General features: G+C 42.2%; 1 protein-coding gene across 5 annotated transcripts in view; it reads right to left on the bottom strand.

The window, feature by feature from the left end:
* gpsm1b (G protein signaling modulator 1b) overlaps window positions 1-25,299 on the bottom strand; it is a 279,264-nt gene that overhangs the window by 122,730 nt on the left and 131,235 nt on the right. For all 5 annotated transcript variants that reach the window (XM_072240285.1, XM_072240286.1, XM_072240289.1 and 2 more), the window contains 3 exons: window positions 23,639-23,781; window positions 16,797-16,920; window positions 11,814-11,929 (listed from right to left, as the gene is read on the bottom strand). In XM_072240285.1, the coding sequence (XP_072096386.1) occupies window positions 11,814-11,929; window positions 16,797-16,920; window positions 23,639-23,781 (383 nt within the window). The remainder of the gene's footprint in view (window positions 1-11,813; window positions 11,930-16,796; window positions 16,921-23,638; window positions 23,782-25,299) is intronic.

The raw sequence follows: 25,299 nt of genomic DNA, 5'->3' as shown, positions 1-25,299 counted from the left end.
AGAACGCTTCTTCGCCAAGGATGTAGTTTTGTATAATTACATATTAGCTCACTGCTGTAAACTGCTCTTGCGTAATTGAAAGGTAAACTCCAAACCCAGCAGAATGGCACTGCTGTAAAACTGGAGATGTAGTCACTCCTAACACTGACAGAACATCATGGATTTGCATTTCTTCTTTAAGACTTCCTGTAATGATTCAATATCCACTGAACCATTTAAGTAGATAATCTAATTGAGCATTCCTAATAAAGCTCTGGAGAACGTTGGATAGATGGAAGTACCAGCTCCCAAGGACCTGTTAAATCAAATTTTCCAGATGAGGAAGACAGAACTGTTGGGGTGACTTTAAAAAAGAGCTCGGATGTACTTCCTGGGTCTTGGTCAATGCCATCCACCTACCAACAACCAATACAAATGACTATTTCGTCTTTATCATCCTCATGCCAGTGTTAATTAGTTGTCACATTTCCTACAACAGTTACTGCTCATCACTGGCACCAACGTGCCTGTGATGAGCATTAACACCAAGAAGTTGTGATACATACCATAGAAATGTTAAGTCCTTCTGTATGCTCGTTACTCAAGGGTGTTTCTTCTCTGACAAATTCGTACTTCTTCAGAATTGCAAGTTCATCCTCACTGACAAATCCACACATCTCCCCTTCAGAACTGCAAGCTCAATCATCCAACCTATAGCAGCCAATTCTAACCAATTCAACTGCCTCTGCTAGGGAGTCCAACAGATTTGTTATACTTATATGACACGCTCTCATAATGATTGCTCCAAAGTTGAAGATACGTATTTGATTATTTATTAGCAGTTAGCAAATATATAACCTTGAAGCAATGAAACTAAGCAAAATTCAGCATAATTGAGTGGTTAACAAAAAATATGACATCCGGTGGTCCCCAGGCGTGAAATGCATGATTACTTATTCCCTTCAATTTTATCATGCCTCCACTTGTGACTAGTTTCCATAAAATACAACACAGAATACAATGCAGATACAGGACAGGTGTATGGCATTCAACTATAAACAAAATTAACAGTAATATGACTGAGACACTACATAGCCAGGAATTCTCCACGTGTAACATACAATTTTCTTCAGCATTCGGCAACTTCCAAACAGCCAGAGGTCAGATTAAACAGAATTTCTATTTTAAAGAGGTTGTTACTATCTGCAATGTACCACTTGTACAGATTGTGAAAGCAGGTTTAAAATCAACTTTCAAAAGTGAACTGGTTAAATGCTTGCCAGGAAGATATTTTCGCAGGGAAAAGGTAGATGCGTGAGATTAAGTGGATAACTCTTTCAGTCAGCACATGCCCCTTGTGTGGGAAACTTTAACAATATATCCTAAAATATTTGACAGCTGGTTATTTCTGCGTAGCAAGTCATCAGGGAAAACCCCAAATGTCAAAGTGCTGCCAATTTTACAACACTGCTTTTAGATTTTGATATTGATTCCCCTTAATATTCAATCCAGCTGAACAATGTCAGATGAAGATGCACTTCTGCAATTCATTTCAGTAATGCAAAGATTTTCCAGAGGAAAAAAATGACCTGAGCCTTTCTAATTTGACTTTTTATTTGGTAAACTCGTCCACTGAAACAACAGACATACAAATCAGTCGCACTGGCGTAATTAGGGTTGGCATGATTGTTCCGAGACATTTCATCACATTACCTGCCTCCAATTACGGATATAAACCTTTAATTATTGAAGATTCCAGAACAGGGGATCCCAACCTGGGGTCACAGACAGCTTGCTTAATGGTATTGGACCATGGCATAAAAAAGGGTTGGAACCCCTGTCCTAGAACTATGCTTGAAGGTTTCTTGCCCCTGGGGAGAACAGCATAGAACATAGAACATAGAATAGTACAGCACAGTACAGGCCTTTCGGCCCACAATGTTGTGCGGACCCTCAAACCCTGCCTCCCATATAAGCCCCCACCTTAGATTCCTCCATATACCTGTCTAGTAGTCTCTTAAACTTCACTAGTGTATCTGCCTCCACCACTGACTCAGGCAGTGCATTCCACGCACAAACCACTCTCTGAGTAAAAAACCTTCCTCTAATATCCCCCTTGAACTTCCCACCCCTTACCTTAAAGTCATGTCCTCTTGTATTGAGCAGTGGTGCCCTGGGGAAGAGGCGCTGGCTATCCACTCTACCTATTCCTCTTATTATCTTGTACACCTCTATCATGTCTCCTCTCATCCTCCTTCTCTCCAAAGAGTAAAGCCCTAGCTCCCTGAATCTCTGATCATAATGCATACTCTCTAAACCAGGCAGCATCCTGGTAAATCTCCTCTGTACCCTTTCCAATGCTTCCACATCCTTCCTATAGTGAGGTGACCAGAACTGGACACAGTACTCCAAGTGTGGCCTAACCAGAGTTTTATAGAGCTGCATCATTACATCGCGACTCTTAAACTCTATCCCTCGACTTATGAAAGCTAACACACCATAAGCTTTCTTAACTACCCTATGCACCTGTGAGGCAACTTTCAGGGATCTGTGGACATGTATCCCGAGATCCCTCTGCTCCGCCACATTACCAAGTATCCTGCCATTTACTTTGTACTCTGCCTTGGAGTTTGTCCTTCCAAAGTGCACCACCTCACACTTCTCCGGGTTGAACTCCATCTGCCACTTCTCAGCCCACTTCTGCATCCTATCAATGTCTCTCTGTAATCTTTGACAATCCTCTACACTATCTACAACACCACCAACCTTTGTGTCGTCTGCAAACTTGCCAACCCACCCTTCTACCCCCACCTCCAGGTCGTTAATAAAAATCACGAAAAGTAGAAGTCCCAGAACAGATCCTTGTGGGACACTACTAGTCACAATCCTCCAATCTGAATGTACTCCCTCCACCACCACCCTCTGCCTTCTGCAGGCAAGCCAATTCTGAACCCACCTGGCCAAACTTCCCTGGATCCCATGCCTTCTAACTTTCTGAATAAGCCTACCGTGTGGAACCTTGTCAAATACCTTACTAAAACCCATATAGATCACATCCACTGCACTACCCTCATCTATATGTCCGGTCACCTCCTCAAAGAACTCTATCAGGCTTGTTAGACACGATCTGCCCTTCACAAAGCCACGCTGACTGTCCCTGATCAGACCATGATTCTCTAAATGCCCAGAGATCCTATCTCTAAGAATCTTTTCCAACAGCTTTCCCACCACAGTCGTAAGACTCACTGGTCTATAATTACCCGGACTATCCCTACTACCTTTTTTGAACAAGGGGACAACATTCGCCTCCCTCCAATCCTCCGGTACCATTCCCGTGGACAATGAGGACATAAAGATCCTAGCCAGAGGCTCAGCAATCTCTTCTCTCGCCTCGTGGAGCAGCCTGGGGAATATTCTGTCAGGCCCCGGGGACTTATCCGTCCTAATGTATTTTAACAACTCCATCACCTCCTCTCCCTTAATATCAACATGCTCCAGAACATCAACCTCACTCATATTGTCCTCACCATCATCAAGTTCCTTCTCATTGGTGAATACCAAAGAGAAGTATTCATTGAGGACCTCGCTCACTTCCACAGCCTCCAGGCACATCCCCCCACCTTTATCTCTAATCGGTCCAACCTTCACTCCTGTCATCCTATTTTCTTCACATAATTGAAGAATGCCTTGGGGTTTTCTTTTACCCTACTTGCCAAGGCCTTCTCATGCCCCCTTCTTGCTCTTCTCAGCCCCTTAAGCTCCTTTCTTGCTTCCCTATATTCCTCAATAGACCCATCTGACCCTTGCTTCCTAAACCTCGTGTATGCTGCCTTCTTCCACCTGACTAGATTTTCCACCTCACTTGTCACCCATGGTTCCTTCATCCTACCATTCTTTATCTTCCTCACTGGGACAAATTTATCCCTAACATCCCGCAAGACATTGACCACATGTCCATAGTACATTTCCCTGCAAAAACATCATCCCAATTCACACTTGCAAGTTCCAGCCATATAGCCTCATAATCTGCCTTTCCCCAATTAAAAATTTTCCTGTCCTCTCTGATTCTGTCCTTTTCCATGATAATGCTAAAGGCCAGGGAGTGGTGGTCACTGTCCCCCAGATGCTCACCCACTGAGAGATCTGTGACCTGACCTGGTTCATTACCTAGTACTGGATCTAGTATGGCATTCCCCCTGGTCGGCCTGTCTACATACTGTAACAGGAATCCGTCCTGGACACACTTAACAAACTTTGCCCCATCTAAACAGCAGGTACGCTACTGATAGATATATAATACAATAAACAGGCCAACTGTGACACAACCATTCATTGCAACCATGACAGGGCTAATTGTTGTCCTGAAGTGTTTTCCATCTCATTTCTCATAACCTTGAAACCCCTGCAATCCAATCATCTATCTCAGTCTTGAACAAGAGTTCCCAACCTGGATTCCATGGACCCCTCAGTTAATGGTAGGGATGCAATGCATAAAAAAGGTTGGGAACCCCTGGAATACACTTGATGATTTGAAAGTTCAAAGAACAGAGTACATACATGTCACTACATTCAATCCTGAGGTTCTTTTTCCTGCGGGCATACTCAGCAAATCTATAGAATAGTAACTGTAAACAGGATCAAGAGCATAAAGACAACAACCTGTGCAATTGCAAATATAATTAAATAGCAATAAATAATGAGAGCATGAAGTAACAAGACAAAAAGTCCTTAAAGTGAGATTACTGGTTGTGGGAACATCTCAATAGATGAGTGTAATTATCCTCTTTGTTCAAGAGCCTGATGGTTATGGCGTTCTTGAACCTGGTGGTCCGAGTTCTGAGACACTTGTACCTTTTTCCTCATGACAGCAGCGAGAAAAGAGAATGGCCTGGGTAGTGAGGATCTTTGCTGATGAATGCTGCTTTCCTATGACAGTGTTTCATGTAGATGTGCTCAATGATTGGGAGGGCTTCATCTGTGGTGTATTGGGCCGAAACCATCACCTTTTGTAGGATTTTCCATTCAAAGGCATTGGTGTTCCCGTACCAGGCCATAATGCAGCTAGTCAGTACACTTTCAAAAGGTTCAAAGGTTCATTTACAATCAGAGTACACAACTTGAAATTCTTCTTCTCTGGGTAGCCATGAAACCAAGTAAGAAAAGAAAGACAGCACGAACATCAATCCCAAAGTCCCACCACCCCACACAAAAATATAACAAAAAAAACAGAATAGGCACATCAACCCCCAAATCCCTCCTCCCACACAAAGAAAGAAAGATTGGGTGAAAAACACGGAATATAAAAAGAACTATAAGACTTTTAAAAAGTCTATAGTCCAAGTCCACATCCAAAATGCAGGAAAACCTGGGGAACACTTTCTAGCCCCAGCGGCAGACCTTTCCCGTCACCGGTAGCAGTGTGATTAAAATACAGGCAGCCGGTGCTCATCTTCCACACACGCCTCAATGCTTCAATCTCCCTTGTCGCCTTAATCAGCGAAATGGAATCTAACAACAGCTCACACCCCACAACTGTCCCACAGTCTTCCTGCCATAAAGTTTGTACACGCTGCCTCTGTCTCCTGGAATCCTCTCGGAGACTGCAGAGCGCTGAAACACCCAAACAATCTCCCAGCTTCTGCATTTGTCTCAATGTTTCAGTCACCCTCGTCACTTTATTCGGCGAAATGGAGTCTAACAGCTTGCACCTCGTCCCACAACCTTTCTGCTATGACAGCAAATCACAGACACCAACCATTCCAGAATCACATCCAAGATGAAAAACAAACGTAAAAGGCATTAAAACAAAAATGAAATATATGGTTTCATGATCTATGCAGGAGATGTTGACCGAGGGAGTGTTGCACGCTGGCGCCATCTTGACCGATACTATCCACTACACATCTATAGAAGTTTGCCAAGGTTTTTGATGCCATGCCGAATCTCCACAGCTTTCTAAGGCACATTCATGCTTTCTTTGCAATTACATTTATATGATGAATCCAGGGCAGGTCCTCCAAGATAGTTACTGACCCTCTCCACCTCTTATCCTCCAATGAGGACTGGCTCATGAACTTCTGGTTTCCTCTCCTGAAGTCAACAATCAGTTCCTCGGTCTTGCTGACAGTGGGCGAGAGGTTGTTGTCATGACACCACTCAGTCAGATTTTCAATCTCCCTCCTGTATGCTGGTTCATCACCACCTTTGATACGTCCCACAACAGTGGTGTCATAAGCAAACTTGAATATGGTATTGGAGCTGTGTTTAGCCACACACAGTCATTGGTGTAAAGCGAGTAGAGCAGGGGGCTAAGCACACAGCCCTGTGGTGCACCAGTGCTGATAGAGATTGTGGAGATGTTTTTGCCAATCTGAATTGACTAAGGTTTGCAATTGAGGAAATCCAGGATCCAATTGCACAAGGGGGTACCGAGGCACAGGTCTAGGAGTTCACTGATTAGTTTTGAGGGGATGATGGTATTACATGCTGAGCTGTAATCTTTAAAGGGCATTCTGATGTATGCATCCTCCCAATTTAGTGGATGTAAACCCATGACTATTTACCCATCAGGCAGATTAAAGCAGCGGTACACAGCATTTTAACGGGAAGGGCCAAAATTACAATCCAACTCATTTCCAGAGCAATGAGATTGCATCTGCTATCGACCTGTTGCTCTAATTCGGAATCCAAAGCTCTGAGTGTTAATGAATACCGAAGATTTACAGCAACTAAGTAAAGAAATTACACCCCACTCCTCACCTCTGTCTTCAGTGGGTGAACTTTCATTTTAAGGCCATGCCCTTTTAGTTCTAGGCATTTCCTTCCACACAAACAACCACACAACATCCAAAAAGTGAAACTCCCTCAGAATCCTACATTTTGAACTAAAATGGACTTGTTTTCTTTTGTTCTTTTATGCTTGTTCTTGTGAAGATTGTCCATAATTTGCTTTTTCCTTCTTGTGAATGTTGTTTATATGATGCTGTGCTTGTGATGCGACTGCAAATACATTTTTCATTGCACCTGTGAAAACATATACCTGAGCATATGACAATAAGCTTGACATTAACATTTTTTTGTTGTTTCTTTCAACCCTCTCATTCTTCAACACCATCAAGAATCTCTCATACTACATTGGATCCAGGTTAACAACTATTTCATTTTCCATTACACTCATGTATTGTAAAGGACATTAAATGATGCTGAATCATTGCAAGAAAGTAGCCATTTGATTCATTATGCGTCAACTACTGGCTCTTGGATGAATTACTCCACCACAAAGCTTTGAACTGTGATGTGGTAAACGCAGACTACTTAGAATCAGGTTCAATATCACTGGCATATGTCGTGAAACTTGTTGCTTTGTGACAGCAGAACATCGCAATACATTCAAAAATATATAAATTACAATAAGAAACATATATAAAATTAAATTATGTAAGCATTGCAAAAAGTGAGATAAAATAGTGAGGTAGTGTCCATGGGTTGACTATTTAGAAATCTAATGGCAGAGGGGAAGAAGCTGTTCCTGAAATGTTGACTGCCCCTCTTCAGGTTCCTGCACCTCCTTGATAGTAGCAGTGAGAAGAAATCACGTCCTGGGAGATGGGGGTTCTTATTGATGGATCCCGCCTTTTTGAGGCATCACCTTCTGAAGCTGTCCTCGATTCTGGGGAGGCTAGTACCCACGATGGAACTGCCTGAGTTTACAACTTTCCGCAGCTTTTCCTGATCCTGCGCAGTGGCCTCTCCATACCAGACAGTGATGCAACCAGTTAGCACGCTTTCCACGGTAAATCTATATAAGTTTGCGAAGAGTCTTTGATGACATAACAGTTCTTCTCAAGCTCCAAATCAAATACAGCCATAGTCGTGCCTTCAGTGTAATTGCACCAATATGATAGGCCCAGGATAGATCTTCAGAGATGTTGATATCCAGGAACTTAAAACTGCTCATCCTTTCCACTACTGACCCCTCGATGAGAACGACTGTGTGTTCACTCGACTTTACCTTTCAGAAGTTTACAATCAATTTCTTGGTCTTCCTTACTTTGAGTGTAAAGCTGTTGCGAAAACACCACTCAACCAGCTGATCTATCTCACTCCTGTAAGCGTCTTCATCACCATTTGAAATTCGGCCAAAAATGGTTGCATCATTGACAAATTTATAGATGCCATTTGAGCTGTGCCTAGCCACAGTCATGGGTTTACAGTAGCGTAGAGCAATAGGCTAGGCACAAATCCTTGAGCTGCGCTGGTGTTGATTGTCAGCAAGGAGGTGATGTTATTTCCAATCCGCACTGAATGAGGTAGTCAAGGATCTAGTTGCAGAAGAAGGTACAGTACCGAGGTTCAGGCTTTGGAGTTTGTTGATTAGAACTGCACGCTTGATTATTTTAAATGCTGAGCTGTAAACAGCAGCTTGACGTAGGTATTGTTCTTCACTTGGGAGCTGAAATACAGGTGTCTCCCGCTTCTCGAACGTTCGCTTTACGAAACCTCACTGTTACGAAAGACCTACATTAGTACCCTGTTTTTGCTTTCAGAAGGTGTTTTCACTGTTACGAAAAAAATTACAGCGCGCGAAAAGATCAGTGCGCAATAAAAGGCAGAGCGCGCCCCGAGCAGCCGCTCTCCCTCGGATTCGGAACTGCTTTGCTTTAACAAATGCCTGTGAGCAGCCATTTGCAAGATGAGTTCTATGGTATCGGAAAAGCCTGGAAGAGCTCGTAAGGGTGTTACAGTTACGGTAAAACTAGACATAATTAAGCATTTTGATCGTGGTGAATGAAGTAAGGACAAGGTGAGTTTGGCTTGTAGAAGCTGACGAACATGGTGTTGAAGAGGTTTTGGCATCCCATCACCAAGAACTGACAGAAGAAGAGCTGATGCAATTGTAAGAAAAAAGGGTAACAATCGAAACCGAATGAGTAATGATAAAATACAACTTAATTTTGAAAGGGTACGTCGGTTTAGGAGATATTTGCAGGATGGTTTGAGTCCTTATTAAAGAACTGTGTGATAGAAAAATGCGCGAGGCTCAGCAGTCAAGCAAGCCTTCCACATCAGCCACAGCAGACGACGAACCTCGACCTTCGACATCGAGGCGGGCAGAGACAGAAGAAGAGCTGCCTGCTCTAATGGAAACTGATGACGAGATGACACCCCAGTGTCCCGCCACCCCAACCCCCAGGCCACGGACAGATACCGATTCGCGGAGAATGCAACGGTAGCCGGGAGACACACAGTACATCTTTAAGAAAAAAGCCAAAGTAAACATGCTAATTAATTAGGTGCCGCCGACATGTAACTGTCGGCCTAGATCAGAGACGATGCAATCAGAAGTCGGCACTGATCTGGGCCCACAACTACATGCTGGGCGGCACCTAATTAATAGCATGTTTATTTTGGCTTTTTTCTTAAAGATGTGCTGTGTGCCTCCTGGCTACCGCTGGAGCCCTGTGTGCTTCGCGGCAATGTATCGGTAGGTGGCCAGGAGCGTGGGGGCCACTGCACCATCCCAAACTGTGACGACTCAGTCTAACACACCATCATCAGTGTGCTCGATGTCTTCTCGATTCCTCTAAGTGATACTACACTGTACATACATTATTTCTACTTTATACAGGCTGTGTATTTTTATGTGTTATTTGGTATGATTTGGCAGCTTCATAGCTTAAAGGTTACCAAAGAGAGTGTTCTTGCCAACAGCACTTGCATGAGATTTTCTGCCGATGGCGCTTGTGTGAGATTTTCTGCTGACGGCGCTTGCGTGAGATTTTCGCTACGGAGAACAGTTCAGTAATGATTGTGGAAAAGTATTTCTACTTTATATAGGCTGTGTATTTATCATATCATTCCTGCTTTTACTATATGTTACTGTTATTTTAGGTTTTATGTGCTATTTGGCATGATTTGGTAGGTTATTTTTGGGTCTGTGAATGCTCACAAAATTTTGCCATATAAATAAATGGTAATTGCTTCTTCGCTTTATGACATTTCGGCTTACGAACTGTTTCATAGGAACGCTCTACCTTCGGATGGCGGGGGAAACCTGTATACAGTCTCAATGGATATTCAAACTCCTGGGTGATGTTCCTCTTCTTTGCTTGTAGGGATTAAAGTTAATGCACAGCTGTGACTGCTGACATCTGGAAAATGCTCCCTCATAAAAGTCAGCAGAAGATGGTTCAGTACTTTTTGAAATAGAAGTGGGTATATGTTTTTAAAAAGGGGGAAAGAAGATTGGATTTCTTGAGGGAAGGAACAGGGGAATTAAATTAATTGGATAAGGTAAGCACAAACTTGCAAGTTTGGTTCAGTTTCATACTGGACAAAAGATAACATATCTTCTTTGAGCACATTTATGCGTCAATACAAAGATTTTGTTTAATGGAAGTGAAAAGGACAGAAGTGAATCCCTTCTCTACCAAGTTCCAAAAATTTGTATGAATTTTAATTCTAAGCACACATCGCACGAGCCTTTGACTGGAATTGACCCTGTGGCACAAGACTAAGATGTGACTGAAGAGTCCAACAGTGGTCATCCCAGCCTTGCACGGTACACAGGCAGGAGTCTGTTTAATGTCCTACTTATCATTATCATGAGGTTAACAACCAATGTAAAATTATTACTGCTTTATCTAATGGAAAAAATATGTCCTTCAGCTAAAGAGCAGCTTTATAGCTTGACAGGAACATTTTTAAGAAATTTGGTCATTCGATTATTTTATTGACTAAAATCAGTCCAGTTCTCTAAGCTGCACAAGGGAGGGAGATATTGAAAAAGACACTTACATAAACAGCCCATGCAATAGAAATGCATCTCTGGTTACTTATTGTATTAAAGTGAGCAGCAAAGTAAAGTTTGAAATATCCTTATAAGGTAATGTTCGCAGTGCAACGTGAAACGAGAATGGCAGAACGAGAGAGCATGTTGGTCCAATACTTAGTTCAGTTTTGCTGCCAGATCTAGTTTCCCAACCAGAAAACTCATTGGATTACACAAGATTAATAAAACACAAATGACAGTTGCATGACACTGTCATGGTCCATAGGAGATTACAGCACAGAAACAGGCCCTTCGTCCCATCTAGTGCATGCCAAACAACTATGCTTAGTCACATAGCTCCCCACACTTTTTCCATCTATGTACCTATACAAATTTCAATTAAGTGTTGAAATCGATCTCACATCCACCACTTTCACAGGCTGCTTGTTCCACACTTTCACCACCCATGTTCCCCTTGAACCCATTATCCATGATCCTGAGTTCTAGTCTCACCAACCTCAGTGGGAAAAAGCCTGCTTGCATTTACCCTATCTATACCCCTCATAAGTTTGTATACCTCTATCAAATCTCCTCTCATTCTCCTATGCTGAAGGGAAAAAAGTCCAAATCTATTCAAACTTCCCCTTGAACTCAGGTCCTAAAGGCCTGAAACATCCTTGTAAATTTACTCTGCACTTTCGATCTTAATCTTTTCTATAGAAAGATATTAGTACAGAAATGTAACTACATACACAGTTTATGATGAAACCTACTGTTTACATAGTCAATGATCCATTCACCAATATTCCACTTTAATTTTTAGAATTATTGTACTATTCAATCCTCTCATTCAATTTTGTATTAAAATATATCAAGGCAATGCATAAGTTTACCATCCTTGGCAACCACTCTCAGAAGAAACTGCACATTATGTAGTCGTTCACAACAGATTTGTTGACTCTTAAGGAAATCTGAGAACATGGGGATAATGCTGGAAAGCTGAGTTGTTTGAAATGGTGGAACAGGTTTGAAGAAATGTCCTTCCTTATGAACAAAAACTTACTTGTAATATTCAGCAGCCACATCAAATTTTCCCAGAAATATGTGCGCATTTCCCAGGTTGCTGTAGGCCCTTCTCTCAGCCGCTTTATCTCCAAATTCCTTTGCGATTGAAAGACGCTGAAATAAAATTGAATCGTATCGACTGATTATCTTGAACTTCACTAGAAAATCATTTCAAAATTTACAACTTCCCAGGTGGGTCAAGTAACTTTCATCTTTTCCAGCTTCTTTTTATTGAGGGACATAAACCAGTGCTGTCCTTTGACTCTGTGGCTAACATTTTAAGAACAGCAGGTAATTGTGTTGACTTATTTGACACCAGTGCCCCCTACAGATGATGGTTTGCCACTGCCACACTAGATTCAGACAATTAGTGCCTCTGTAGACACTGCTATAACAGTGGCTTTCAACAGGATTTTGAAATATGGCACTCTTTTCAAATACTTGAGAAAAATAAAATATGAACAAACGTACAGCCATATATTTTCGGCAAAAATCAAACTGCTGTATGAACATAGGAAAATTTGCAGGTGCTGGAAATCCAAGCCACATTTGCCATGGAGCCTTAGCATTAACCACGGGGTCGGTGGACCCCAGGTTGGAAACCCCTGATCTACACAGAGTCTTTTGCTCCCGATTCCAGCATTTACAGTCTCTTATGTTTCCATCTATTTTAGGCATTTGTTTGTCATCATTAGCATGTGGCACATGTTCTCTTCTACATCCTTGCCCATGTTGATATGCCACCGAATAACCTTAATGAAGCCTCTACGACCTGCCCCAAATGATACATTGTTACGAATTCTGCCAATTTTCATTCAAATCTTGCTGCCAAATGAAGTGTTCGATATTCCCCTTGATTAATTATATGGTCACTGTCAAAGCAGAAAGATTTAGTTTTGACTATTTAATCTATACATCTAATCGCTTTGTAACATAAGTGTGGATGGAGCAAAGCCATGAAGAGATGGGACGAAGAAAGGTCCCACTATTCTCTAATCCCAAGATGAAATGCATAGCTGAACACCTCCTCACAGCTTGGAGGTAGCAGTGAGAAGAGGTCACCAATCACCATGTCCATACCTGTGATCAAGTATTCACCTACACAAATCCTGCTTTCTAGCACATGGTCCACAGCCTTCTAAGTCTGGCAATTCAAGTGCTCCTTTAGATATATGGGAAGTGTTAATTGAGTACCTGACTCCATATCTATTCAGACAGTGCATTCCAATTCCAGTTACCCTCTGGGTGAAAAAAGAAATCTTTCTCCAATCTCCTCTAACCCTCCTACTATATCTATTAAGTAAGGCAAAAGAACAAGCAGAAAACCTGAGAAGATTTCTTGAGAGAATTTATATCATCTGGGAAGCATCACCCAAATAGACAACAAAAACAATTATCTAGAGAGACATAAACCTAATGTCTTTTAGTTTTCGTCATGGCTATCCCTCGAGGTCGAGGATGACGGTCTTTGTTCTGTTGATCAAGTGGCCCACACAGCGAAGACGTCTGTGCGTGTATTTGTTTAACGTGTACTTGATGTTGCACTCCAAGAAGCACACGATACTTCACAAATCAACCAACTGATTCCAGTGGCATGGAAACCACGACGATTGGAGCTGATGGATTTGTTGCAGCCTTCATCCACCTTCACAGCCGTTGAGGTCGAAGTAACTTCCTCCGCCTGTTCCACCGTTGAGGTCTTGGTTGGATTGTTCTTTGTCAAGGACCTCACCCTCAACCTTACCGCCATGGGTGACCCTACCAGGAGCATAACTCCAGACGGCATCGCTCTCGGGATCACAGGACCACACAAGCTTCTCGACCATGACAAGGTGACAATCCACAGAGAAGCATTTAGTTTTAAACACCACTCCAATGATGGAGGTTCTTTATATCTACCATTTCTCATAATTGTGTATATAGAGTAAGTGTGTTTCAGTTCAAGTAACAGAAACTAGCCCTTAAATGGAATTCACAAACCGCTATTTGAGATTTTTTAAAAATGCACTCTTCTGTAATTTGACACCAAAATTATTGAATAGATACAAAATGTGAAAGAAGAAAATGGTGTCAATTCTTATCAAGAGTTCAAGTTACAGATGGCTTTTCTAGGAACGTAGACCCTCCTTAACATGTCTATCAGGTTCCCCCTCAGGCTTCTCCATGCTAAAGTAAATAAACCCAGCTGAGTTCCTCCAGCGTATTGAAAAAACCCAACTTGTCCATTCTTGCCTAAAAACCAAACAGCTCCACTTCAGACAACAGCATGCCCTATACATATTCTCTGCACTTTCTCCATGTCTTTATCATACAGGAACCCAAAGTTTACATGGTACTCCAACTCATACTTTATAAAGTTGCACATAACCTCCTTGTTCTATGTTCCACAAAGGCAAGTATCCTGTCAGGGATCCCCAGCCTTTTTTGCACCGCAGGCCGGTTTGATATTGCCAATATTCTTGTGGACCGGCTGAGCCGGGGCAGGGGGCAGGGGGCGGGGGGGCGGGGAGGGGGCGGTGTTCAAGTCGGGTTAAACTCACCTCAACATGTCTTTTACAGCTAGGGTTACCAACTTTCTCACTCCCAAATAAGGGACAAAAGTATCAGTCAAATCCCGGGACACTTTACCCCAGGAAAGATTACCATGACCTCCAAGCCTTGCGCGGGCACCTGTGTGCCCATGCGTGAGTGACGTGTGCATATGTGACGTGTGCGTGCGTGTAAGTGCCGATTTTTTCTCCACAAATCGGTTTTGGCTTAATCTTCCCCACAATACTGTACATACGTTATTTCTATTTTATATAGCTGTGTATTTATCATACCATTCCTGCTTTTACTATATGTTAGTGTTATTTTCAGTTTAGTGTGTTATTTGGTATGATTTGGTAGGTTATTTTTTGGGTCTGAGAACGCTCAAAAATTTTTCCCATATAAATTAATGGTAATTGCTTCTTCGCTTCACATCATTTTGGCACAAAAGGTTTCATAGGAACGCTCTACCTTAGCGGGGGAAATACGGGACAAGGGCGGTACCGTATGGGACAAACCAATTTAGCCCAATATACGGGATGTCCCGGCTAATACGGGACAGTTGGCAACCCTATGTTCAAGTTCAACAGTGCTTGACAGGGAATGAGGAAAGGTGCAGCAGACTCATATCGTTTCCTCGCAGTCCGGTAGCTCATGCTTTGCGGCCCGGTGATTGGGGGCCGCTGCTGTATGCCTTCTTCACCACTTAATCTACAAGTGCTGCCACCTTCAGGAATTCCTGGGCTTGTACACCATAGTTCTTCTATTCTACAATACTAGTGAAGTCATCCCATTTAATGTTTGTGTCCTATCATTATTAGGCCTCCCAAAGTATATGATCTGCCCAACTAACTAACTGATCGATACCAGCCTGTAGCTTAAGACTATCCTTATCACCACAACTCGGCCAACTTCAAAGAGTTTCATTGATGCCACCCCACCATTTCCACTTCACATGTTTCTCAAATACCCTACAGGATGGTCACAAGCATGAGTGCAATTGTCTATTTTAAGGTTCTTCAAAAATTGACTTCACTCTCCTTTTGGATGATCGTTCTGAAATCCTTTTAATTCTCTGAAGAAGCATTCTTCCCCCAGGTCATCTTCTTCATTTTCTCATTTTTTAAGCTTTATGTTTCCAATCCACATGGCAAATGAAATATTTTTTCTTTATTTGCTCCATCAAAATTTCATACAATGTGTAATACCTCCTTGTTCTGAGGAAAATAATTCCAGATTCCCCATATGACTATCAACATCATCCTTCATAGCCAACAGCTGGGATACAGCTAAAGGTACCAAGTTTAAATTGACTTTCTTTTACGATGCCAAGCACTTCTACTTCCAATTTCAGTTCATTGCTGGATCAACTCGATTACTCACATCACCTGGGGCTTCAGTACCACGAGTCCAAACAGACTCATCTCCAAACAACTAGACCTAGAATTCAACACTCTCTTCTGCAAATAGGTCCTTGACTTCTTGGGGAACAGACGGCTGTCAGTAAGGATAGGTAACAACATCTCCACCATGATTATGCTGAATGCTGGTACCCCACAAGGGTGGGTATTACTCTTGAGCTTATGTTTCCATTTCCACTATAACCACTTGAGAGATGAAAAATAAATCAGTCATCTGGCAATTATAATTAAAGTCTATTATTAATATTTGAGCACTTTGTGGACATAAATGGCTTGTAGTGGATTTACCATCTGAAAATAATCTAAATATAAAGACATAATTACATCTCTTATCTGCAGCATTCTAACTATTAAGACAATACAATCAACATTTCTTGAGCTGGTAAGAGGCTCAAGTTGCTGTGTGCTGAACAAGTCAGTTCTCAGCACAGTGGAAAAATTATACTTTGATAACCTTCATCATTCATCACATGTGCCAAGTCAACCATCTAACCAGCCTCACCTATTTATTAACTAGGACAGTTTATTAATCCCATGACTCTGGTCTTTACAAACATCAATAAGTTTTCTGCATACGGCTGTTCTTAGAGACATCTTGAAAATAGATTCAGACACCTTGTTGAATATGATGTTCATTTAAATTCTGCTGCATAAATTAATTTTATTTGCTGTTAAAGTAATTGCTTGCATTTAAATTAATACTTTGCCTCAATAGTTTTCCCAGGTCTCATCCCTGCTGCAACTGATTATCTGACATATACCAAGTAAACAGCCGCTGATAGGCACTCTGACAAAAACAAGCATCAGGCTCCTTCCTGTTCCCCAGTGGGTGACACACTAACAGAGCACCACAAGACAAGACAATGGCTGTTAGGGTTAGATATTAGATGGTGGTATACAAAAAAATCTTGCTACTGAAATCATCCTTTGAATATGATTTAAAGTTGGTGTGCTAATTTAAACATTCAGCATTTTCACATCAGAACCTTATTTCAAATCATTACTGTGAAATGTGATAATAGATCTTTTACCTCTTTGTGAAACGTGATGGCATCAAGATAATTTCCCAACAAGTAGTGTGTGTTGCCGAGGTTACCATAGGCTCGGCCTTGAGCTGCTCGATCACCTAATTCTTTGACGATTTTAAGATTCATCCTAAATCAGACAAGAAAAGAAAAAGAATCAAAAACTTTTTAAACCTACAGTGAAACTGAAGAATCCTTCCTATTCAAACTGAGCACTAAATGACATTCGTTGTTGAAAAAGACCAATACATTTGGGACTTAAGAACTCCAACATGAACCTTAAATAGATAATAATTATTGTCCAAATCCAGATTATGGTCTTCGGATTGATTCCAGGGGTATTTGTTTTGTTTTACACTGATAGCTTTAAGGCTCACGACTGGGGCTACACAAAATCCACACCAGCAAAATTAATCTGTCCAATTCAAATTAATAGTTCAATATGATTTAATTGAGAGATTACATGTCCTTGAGAAATAACTTTGAACTTTATTAATTGGCGGACAACAGTACTCAGACAGATTGCATTTCAGCATCTATCATGGGTACTTGGTGAACACATGTCTTGTTTCATCACTGTAGAACCTAGGATGAGACAATTACTGACATGATTTGTTTGATGATCAATCATTGATGGTGATAGTCCAGTTTGACATCCTATGGCCAGAGTCCAGGAAAGGGAGTAAGCGAAAAATGGGATAGCAGGAAGTGAAATAAAATACGGCACCAAGGAAATCAAAGGAAAGGAAGATCTAAAAAACTGAACTTATTGAATGGCCAACACCTGCTGCAATTTCTTAAAAATGTCAAAAGGAAATGGAAGTGGATATGTGCAAGGAGAAGACTGATAACAAAATGAGGAAGAAAAAAAACTAAAACGAAAGGAAACAGAAAAGACAAATGGGAAAAGCAAAGAGTGTGAGACATTGAAGAAAAGTGAAGCAATCTTTACAAAAAGCAACATGCTGGCTTCCTCCTCTCTCTGTAACGAATAAAAATATAGAACATAAGAGACAGCAGCAGAATTAGGCCATTCAACCCATTGAGTCTGCTCCACTATTTCATCACGGCTGGACCATTTTCCCCTCTCAACCCCATTCTCTCGTCTTCTCCCTGTAACCTTTCACAACCTGAGCAATCAAGAACACATCAACCTCTGCCTTGAATATGCCCAATTACTTGGCCTGTGACAATGAATTCAACAGATTTACCACCCTCTGGCTAAAGAAATTACTCATCTCTCTTCTAAATGGACATCCCTCTATTCTGAGACTGTGCCTCTGGTTTCAAGACTCCCCCCCCCATAGGAAACATCCTCTCCACATCCACTCCATCCAGGCCTTTCACTATTCAATAGGTTTCATTGGGATCCAACCCTCCCCCCCCCCCCGATTCTTCTAAATTCCAGCAAGTACAGGCCCAAAGCCATCAAATGCTCCTCATGCAATAACCCTTCCATTCTCAAGAGTCATTCTTGTGAATCTCCTCTGAATCATTTCCAATGTCAGCACATCCTTTCTTGGATAAGGGGCACAAAACTGCACACAATACTCCAAGTGAGGCCTCACCAGTGCCTTATAAAGCCTCATCATTACATCCCTGCACTTACCTTCTAGTCCTCCCAAAAATAATACAAACATTATATTTGTCTACCTCACCACTGACTCAAACTGCAAATTACCCTTTAGGGAATCCAGTACGAGGACTTCCAAATCCTTTTGCACCTCAGGTTTTTGAATTTCCTGCTCGTTTATAGTTTCTGCTTTTGTTCCTTCTACCAAAGTGCACGATCATACATTTTCTGACACTGTTTTCCATCCACCACTTCTTTTCCCATTCTCCTAATCCATCTAATTCCTTCTGCAGTCTCTCTGCTTCCTCAACACTACCTGCCCTTCAACCTATTTTCATATAATCTGCAGACCTGGCTACAAAGCCATCAACTCTGGCATCCAAATCATTGACATACAACATAAAACGAAGTGGACCTAACACTGACTCTTGCAAAACACCACTAATCACTGGCAGCCAAATAGAAAAAGTGCCCTTTATTGCAACTCTTAGCCTCCAGCCAGTCAGCCAACCCTCTATCCATGTAATACCATGAAATGCATCTTTCCTGTAAAACAATGGGCTCTTATCTTATTAAGCAGCCCCATGTGTGGCACCTTGTCAAAGGCCTTCTGAAAATCCATCAATTCTCCTTTGTCTATACTGCTTGTTATTTCCTCAATGAATTCCAACAGATTTGTCAGGCAAGATTTTCCCTTGCGGAAACCATACTGACTTTGGCCTATATTATCATGTGCCTCCAAGTACCCTAAGACCTCATCCTTCACAATCATCTCCAGGCTAACCGGCCTCCCTTCCTTCTTGAGGAGTAGAGTGACATTTTCCAGTCCTCTGGAACTATGACAGAATCTAGCAATTCTTTACCAATCATTACAAATACCTCCACAATCTCCCCAGTCACCTCTTTCAGAACCCTGGGGTGCAGTCCATCTGGTCGAGGTGACTTACCTACCTTCAGACCTTTCAGCTTCCAAGCAGCTTCTCCCTAGTAATAGCAATTGCACTCACTTCTGCCCCATGACACGCTCAAACTTCCGGCATACTGATAGTGAAGACGGATACAAAATACTGATTATGTTTGTCTGCCATTTCTTTGTTCCTCATTGCAACCTCTCCAGTGTCACTTAACTGTGGTCCAAGATCTACTCTCACCTCTCTTTTACTCTTCGTATATTTGGAAAAAGCTTTTGGTATCCTCTTTTATATTCTTGGCTAACCTACCTTCATGTTTCATCTTTTTCCTCCTTAAGGCTTTTTAGTTGCCTTTTCTTGGTTTTTAAAAGCTTCCCAATACTCTAACTTCTCACTAATGTTGGCTATATTGTATGCCCACTCCTTTGCTTTTATGTAGTTTTTGACTTCCTCTGTCGGCCACAGTTGCCTCGTCCTCCCTTCAGAATACTTCTTTGGGATGTATCTATCCTGCACTTTCCAAGTTGCCCCCAGAAAGTCCAGCCGTTGCTGTTCTGCCATCATCCCTGCCAGTGTACCCTTCCAATCAACTTTTCCACCTCCACTCTTATGCCTCTGTAATTCCTTTTACTCTACTGTAAAACTGATACATTTGACTATAATTTCTCCCTCTTGCATTGGAAGATGAAGTATATCGTATTACAATCACAGCCTCCTAAAGGTTCCTTTACCTTGAGTTCCCTAATCAAACACAGTTCATTCCATAACATCCAATCCCAAATAGCCCACCGAGCAGGGTCAACAAAAAGCTGCCCTCTCATCAGCATTCCACAAGTTCTCTCTCTCTCTCTGGGGATCCAGCACAACCTAATTTTTCCAATCCACTGGACTATCATAACATTGCCCTTTTGACATGCCTTTTCAATCTCCCATTGTAATTTGTGGCCCATAACCTGGCTACTGTTCAGAGGCCTGTATATAACTCCCATCAGGGTTTTTTCATCCTCGCAGTTCCTTAAATCTACCCACAAGGATTCTACATCTTTCGATCCTATGCCAGCTCTTTCTAAGAATTTGATTTCATTTTTTTACCGACAGAGCAACCCCAGCCCCTGCCTAGCTGCCTGTCCTTTTGATACAATACGCATCCTTGGATGTTAAACTCCCAACTATAATCTTTTTCAGCCACGAACCAGTGATGCCCACAACACCATAACTACAAATATCTAACACTACAAGATCATCTGCCGCATTCTGTATACTGTGTGCGTTCAAATGTAACACCTTCAGTCCTATATTCAACACCTTTTTTGATTTTGTCCCTGTGTTACACTGCAACTCATCTTACCGACTGCAATTTTGCCCTAACATCTACTTGTCCTTCCTGACAGTTAGTATACAAACAAACGTACACTGTATCTACTTGTACACCAACTGCCCCATCCTCCGCCTCATACCCTGATTCCCATCCCTCTGCCAAATGATTTTAAACACTCCCCAACAGTTCTAGCAAATGTGCCCGCAAGTGTACTGGTCCCCCCTGGGTTCAGCTGTAAGCTGTCCCTTTTGTACAGGTCATACCTTCCCCAGAAGAGATCCCAATGATCCAGAAATCTCAAGCCTTGCCCCCTGCACCAGTTCCTCAGCAACGCATTCATCTGCCACATCATCCTATTCTTACCCTCACTGTTATGTGGCACATGAAGCAATGCAGAGATCACTACCCTGGAGGTCTTGCTTTTCAGCTTTCTACCCAACTCCCTAAATTCTCTCTTCAGGACCTTCTCCACTTTCTTACCTGCGTCATTGGTACCAATATGTACCAAGACTTCTGGCTGCTCAACTTCCCCCTTGAGAATGCTGTGGACCCAATCCAAGAGATCCCTGACCCTAGCACTAGAACAAAATACCACGCAGGCTTTTCTTTCACATCCACAGAGTCTTGTATCTACTCCTCTAACCATGGAATCCCTTAACACTACTGTAGTCCTCTTCTCCCCCTTTCCGTTCTGGGTCACAGGGCCAGACTCAGTGCTGGAGATCCAGTCGCTGCGGTTCCTCCCTGTAGGTCATCCACTCAACAGTATCCAAAACGGTCTACTTATTATTGAGGAGAGTGGCCACAGGGTTACTCTGCACTGGCGGCTTCTTTTCTTTCTCTCTCCTTACAGTCAACCAGGTACCTGTCTCCCGCAACCTAGGCGCGACTGCCTCCCAGTAGCTCCCATCTATCACATCCTCAGCTTCCCGTATGAGGTGAAGGTCATCGAGCTTCACCTCATTCTTTAACATGTTCTCAGAGGAGATGCAGCTCAGTACATCTGGTGCAGATGTGGTTATCTGGGAGGCTAGAGGTCTCCCAGAATTTCCACATCTCAAAGAACACAACACGGCCCCTGGAGCTAATCTCACAGCACTAATTATGCAGTAACAGATGAAGAATGAAGAAGACACTTACCTCGCCCAAGCCAGTTGAGCCAAAGCCTCCCCACTCTAACACTGGTCCATTCACTTAATGGCTGCACCACTTGTCCCTAGCTTATTTGACCTTAATATTGACTCACAATTTGACTGGACCACTGGGTAAAAACAAAAGCCAATGTATGTCACTTTTTAAATATTTCGCCCCGACCTGTGTAGCCTCCTCTCTCAATTCAATTGGGCCAGCAGAAGAAGCTGAAAGCCCGTGAAGCAAATTCTCAAATGCTACTGATTCAGCTATCACCTTGTAGAGTTGGTGCTGATTTTTCTTTTCAGTCCAAAATTATGGTAAAATTTGATGCAAATATAAATTCCTGATGATATTTGAATAGGTTCTTGAAGCAGCAGTTTATCCAATTGTTTTCTCTACAGTTAATGGTTTCCCTTGCAACTTTTTGTCTTGTAGCTTTGTGTTAACCCTGACAAAGCGAGAAAGAAACTCTATGTCCTGATTCATTGGCCTGCTCTTGCATTCCTTCAGTTTTTGGAATTGCCAGTTATCACCCAGCAACAGAAGGGTGAAAGAAAACGAAAGCGAGTAATAAGTGAGTTTGGAGCTGTGAGAGACATGAGCAAAAACAAATGCCTTCAAATAATGTCCTTCATAGCCTTGGGATGACTAATTACAGCGACATTTTAAGTGAATTCTCCTGAAGTGCAGCTGCACAAAATGCCTGTCTGAATAATCTGTTTTCTAAAATTCAGCTCATTATTCTATCAAAGTCTAAAATTTGATTGTTTCCACATGCTTCCAAACATCAGTCTAAAATAAAATAAAAACCTGAATTTCCATCACAAACAAGAGAAAATCTGCAGATGCAGGAAATCCAAAGCAACACACACACACACACACACACACACACACACACACACACACACAATGCTGGAGGAACGTGACAGGCCAGGCAGCATCTATGGAAAAGATGTTTGAACATGCTGAAGCTCCCAAGATATTAATGAGAGATATATACAAGAAAATTTGGCACCATGTTACTGAAAGAGATATTCAAAACAGCAGACCAAAACCTGTAGCAAAGAGAGGAGAGAATTCCTGAGCTGTGGGTGCTGTTGGCTGAAGGCACTGCCAAAGGTGAAGCAATTCAAAACAGGGATACAGGCGAAGCCAGAAAATCAGGAGCACAGATGTGACAAAGGGCTTCCACAACTGGAGAAGAATAAAGAGGTGGAGCCGGACGTGGTTATGGTGGAACTGAAAACTCACAGGAGAATTTTTAAATTCATGGCATCACTGAACGGAAAGAGGTGTGCCCAGTGGGTAAAGGAATGATAAGCAATCAGAACTTGGAGCAAATACGGATCCTGAAACATGGATTATGGTGTGTCAGCTGAAGTGGTGCATCTCAAATCAATGTGTTTTTCACCTAATTCCCCATGAAAGGCTCTTAGGTCAACTTGCATGCATTCTGGGTCAATCTTGGGAATGGCTGAATGATAGTAAAGGAAACATAGATTTCAAAGAAATACATGCAAGGTGCTGAAGGAACTCAGCAAGTCAGGCAGCATCTACTGAGAGAAATAAGAAGTCAATATTTTGGGTTGAGACCTTTCATCTGGACTGGAAAGGAAGGGGGAAGAGACCAAGGTGAAGGTGAAGAAAGAAGGAAGTGTTCAGGCTGGAAGATGATAGGTGAAGAAGAATGCATAACGACATCTGCAATGAATGCATTTATTGCATTGCCAATATAATTAGGATACCTTTACATAAACAGGATAAAGCACAAAAATCCATAAAGGAACTTTAAAATGAGGAGTGCAGTAAAATGTTGCACATGCTTCATGTGTAGTCAGAACACATTTTGGACAACAGTCTCAATTCCTGGTAATTCTTCTCAAGGACCTAATATGCAAGTTGCATTACTCACTCATAGTATTCGGTGGCCTTCTCTAAAGTTTCCTTCACTTCACTGGGTAAGTCTCCAGATTCCTGGGCGGCGAGCCAGGACAGCTGCTTCCCTTTGGCATGAAAAACATTTCCAATATTGTACTGTGCTCGTGCTTCACTGACCTGGGAATCAGAGAGGAAAGAGAAAATTTTGGTTGAGAACCCTTTCCTTAAAAATAATTGTTAAAAAAGGAGTTTACAGAAGGAAGAAACATATTTTCAGCATCCAGTTATGGCTGCAGGCAAAAGAACAGATTGTAGTGTCAAATGGTGTGTGTGTGTGTGTGTGTGTGATTTATTTTATTACAGAATTACTTCCAATGGGGTAATCATAAATACCAGGATCACCTTCAAGACATTAAAAAAAATCAAAAAACACAGGATAAGATGTTAATATCCCTCGTACCAATGGGTGCTGAGCACTTGCTCGAGACTGCCTTGATGTTGGTTGTGGCTCAGGGTTGACACACAGGGGTTTTCAAATGGGCACCCTCCTTTCGTGATGTTTTATGAGTTAGCCCACTACATCTCCGGAGGGTTGAATGACAATTTCTGGTGTCCAGAAGACACCCTCTGTTGTGTCTTCCCACTTTCTTGAAGCCCAGCCGCTGCCTCTGATGGTTTACTGTAGAGTCTGACCATGAATCCCAAAGCTATACAGATCTAGCAGCTGAAGCTCAGTGATGGGACTGGAAAACCAAAATTTGTCCAATGTAAGTGCGTTGTAGGGGATTTATAGCCACATCCACCACCAAGTTGCTGAAGGATCTGTATAGCGTAGCCTCTTGTGCTCAAAAATTTCAGCCACCGAATCCTCCCACAGTATAGATGATCTATAATGAATTGGTCCAGAGAACCAAGTCTGGCTAAGGTTGATAGTAGCAATTTCAGTGGAAAGGTGAATTGTTTATTGTCATCCACTAGCATTTTTCAGTCACGGGCCACATTCGTCTGTCCTGTTTCAGGCTTAGGAGGGAGATTAGTTGGTCCTTTCCCTCCCTGCCAGATGAATGCTGTTGGTGTCAGAGCGTTAGTCGTTCTAGGGGGCAAGGAGTTTGCTGTTGTTCTCGTGGTCTCAATTGCCGCTGCCAGACTCTTTAAAACCTGTTTTTGACGCTACGTGTATCTGCCTTGTGTGAGGCTGGTTTTGCAGCTTGCCAGGATAAGCTTAAGGGTTGCCGGAATCAGGTACAGGGAACAAGTTGGGTGCTCACCGAACCACTAGTGGGGTTTTTTCATGAGGGAACCACATCATAGACATAGAACACAGAAAAACCACAGCACAATACAGGCTCTTCGGTCCACAATGCTGTGCCGAACATGTATTTACCTTAGAAATTACCTCGGGTTACCCACAGCTCTCTATTTTTCTAAACTCCATGTACCTATCCAGGAGACTCTTAACAGACCCTATCGCCTCCACCACCATCACCAGCAGCCCATTCTACACACTCTCCACTCTCTGTGTAGAAAACTTAACACTTCCAAGCACCTTAAAACTGTGCCGTCTTGTGATAGCCATTTCAACTCTGGGAAAAAGCCTCTAACTATCCAAAAAGATCAATGCCTCTCATCATCTTATACACCTACATAGCTCTGATGAGAAAGCTAAGTCTGTCTTCCCATATGTCTTTCCAGTTG

This window comes from Mobula birostris, chromosome 22 (assembly GCF_030028105.1).
Source record: "Mobula birostris isolate sMobBir1 chromosome 22, sMobBir1.hap1, whole genome shotgun sequence".
Lineage (NCBI taxonomy): Eukaryota > Metazoa > Chordata > Chondrichthyes > Myliobatiformes > Myliobatidae > Mobula > Mobula birostris.
This window is presented reverse-complemented; position numbering and strand designations above follow the sequence as displayed.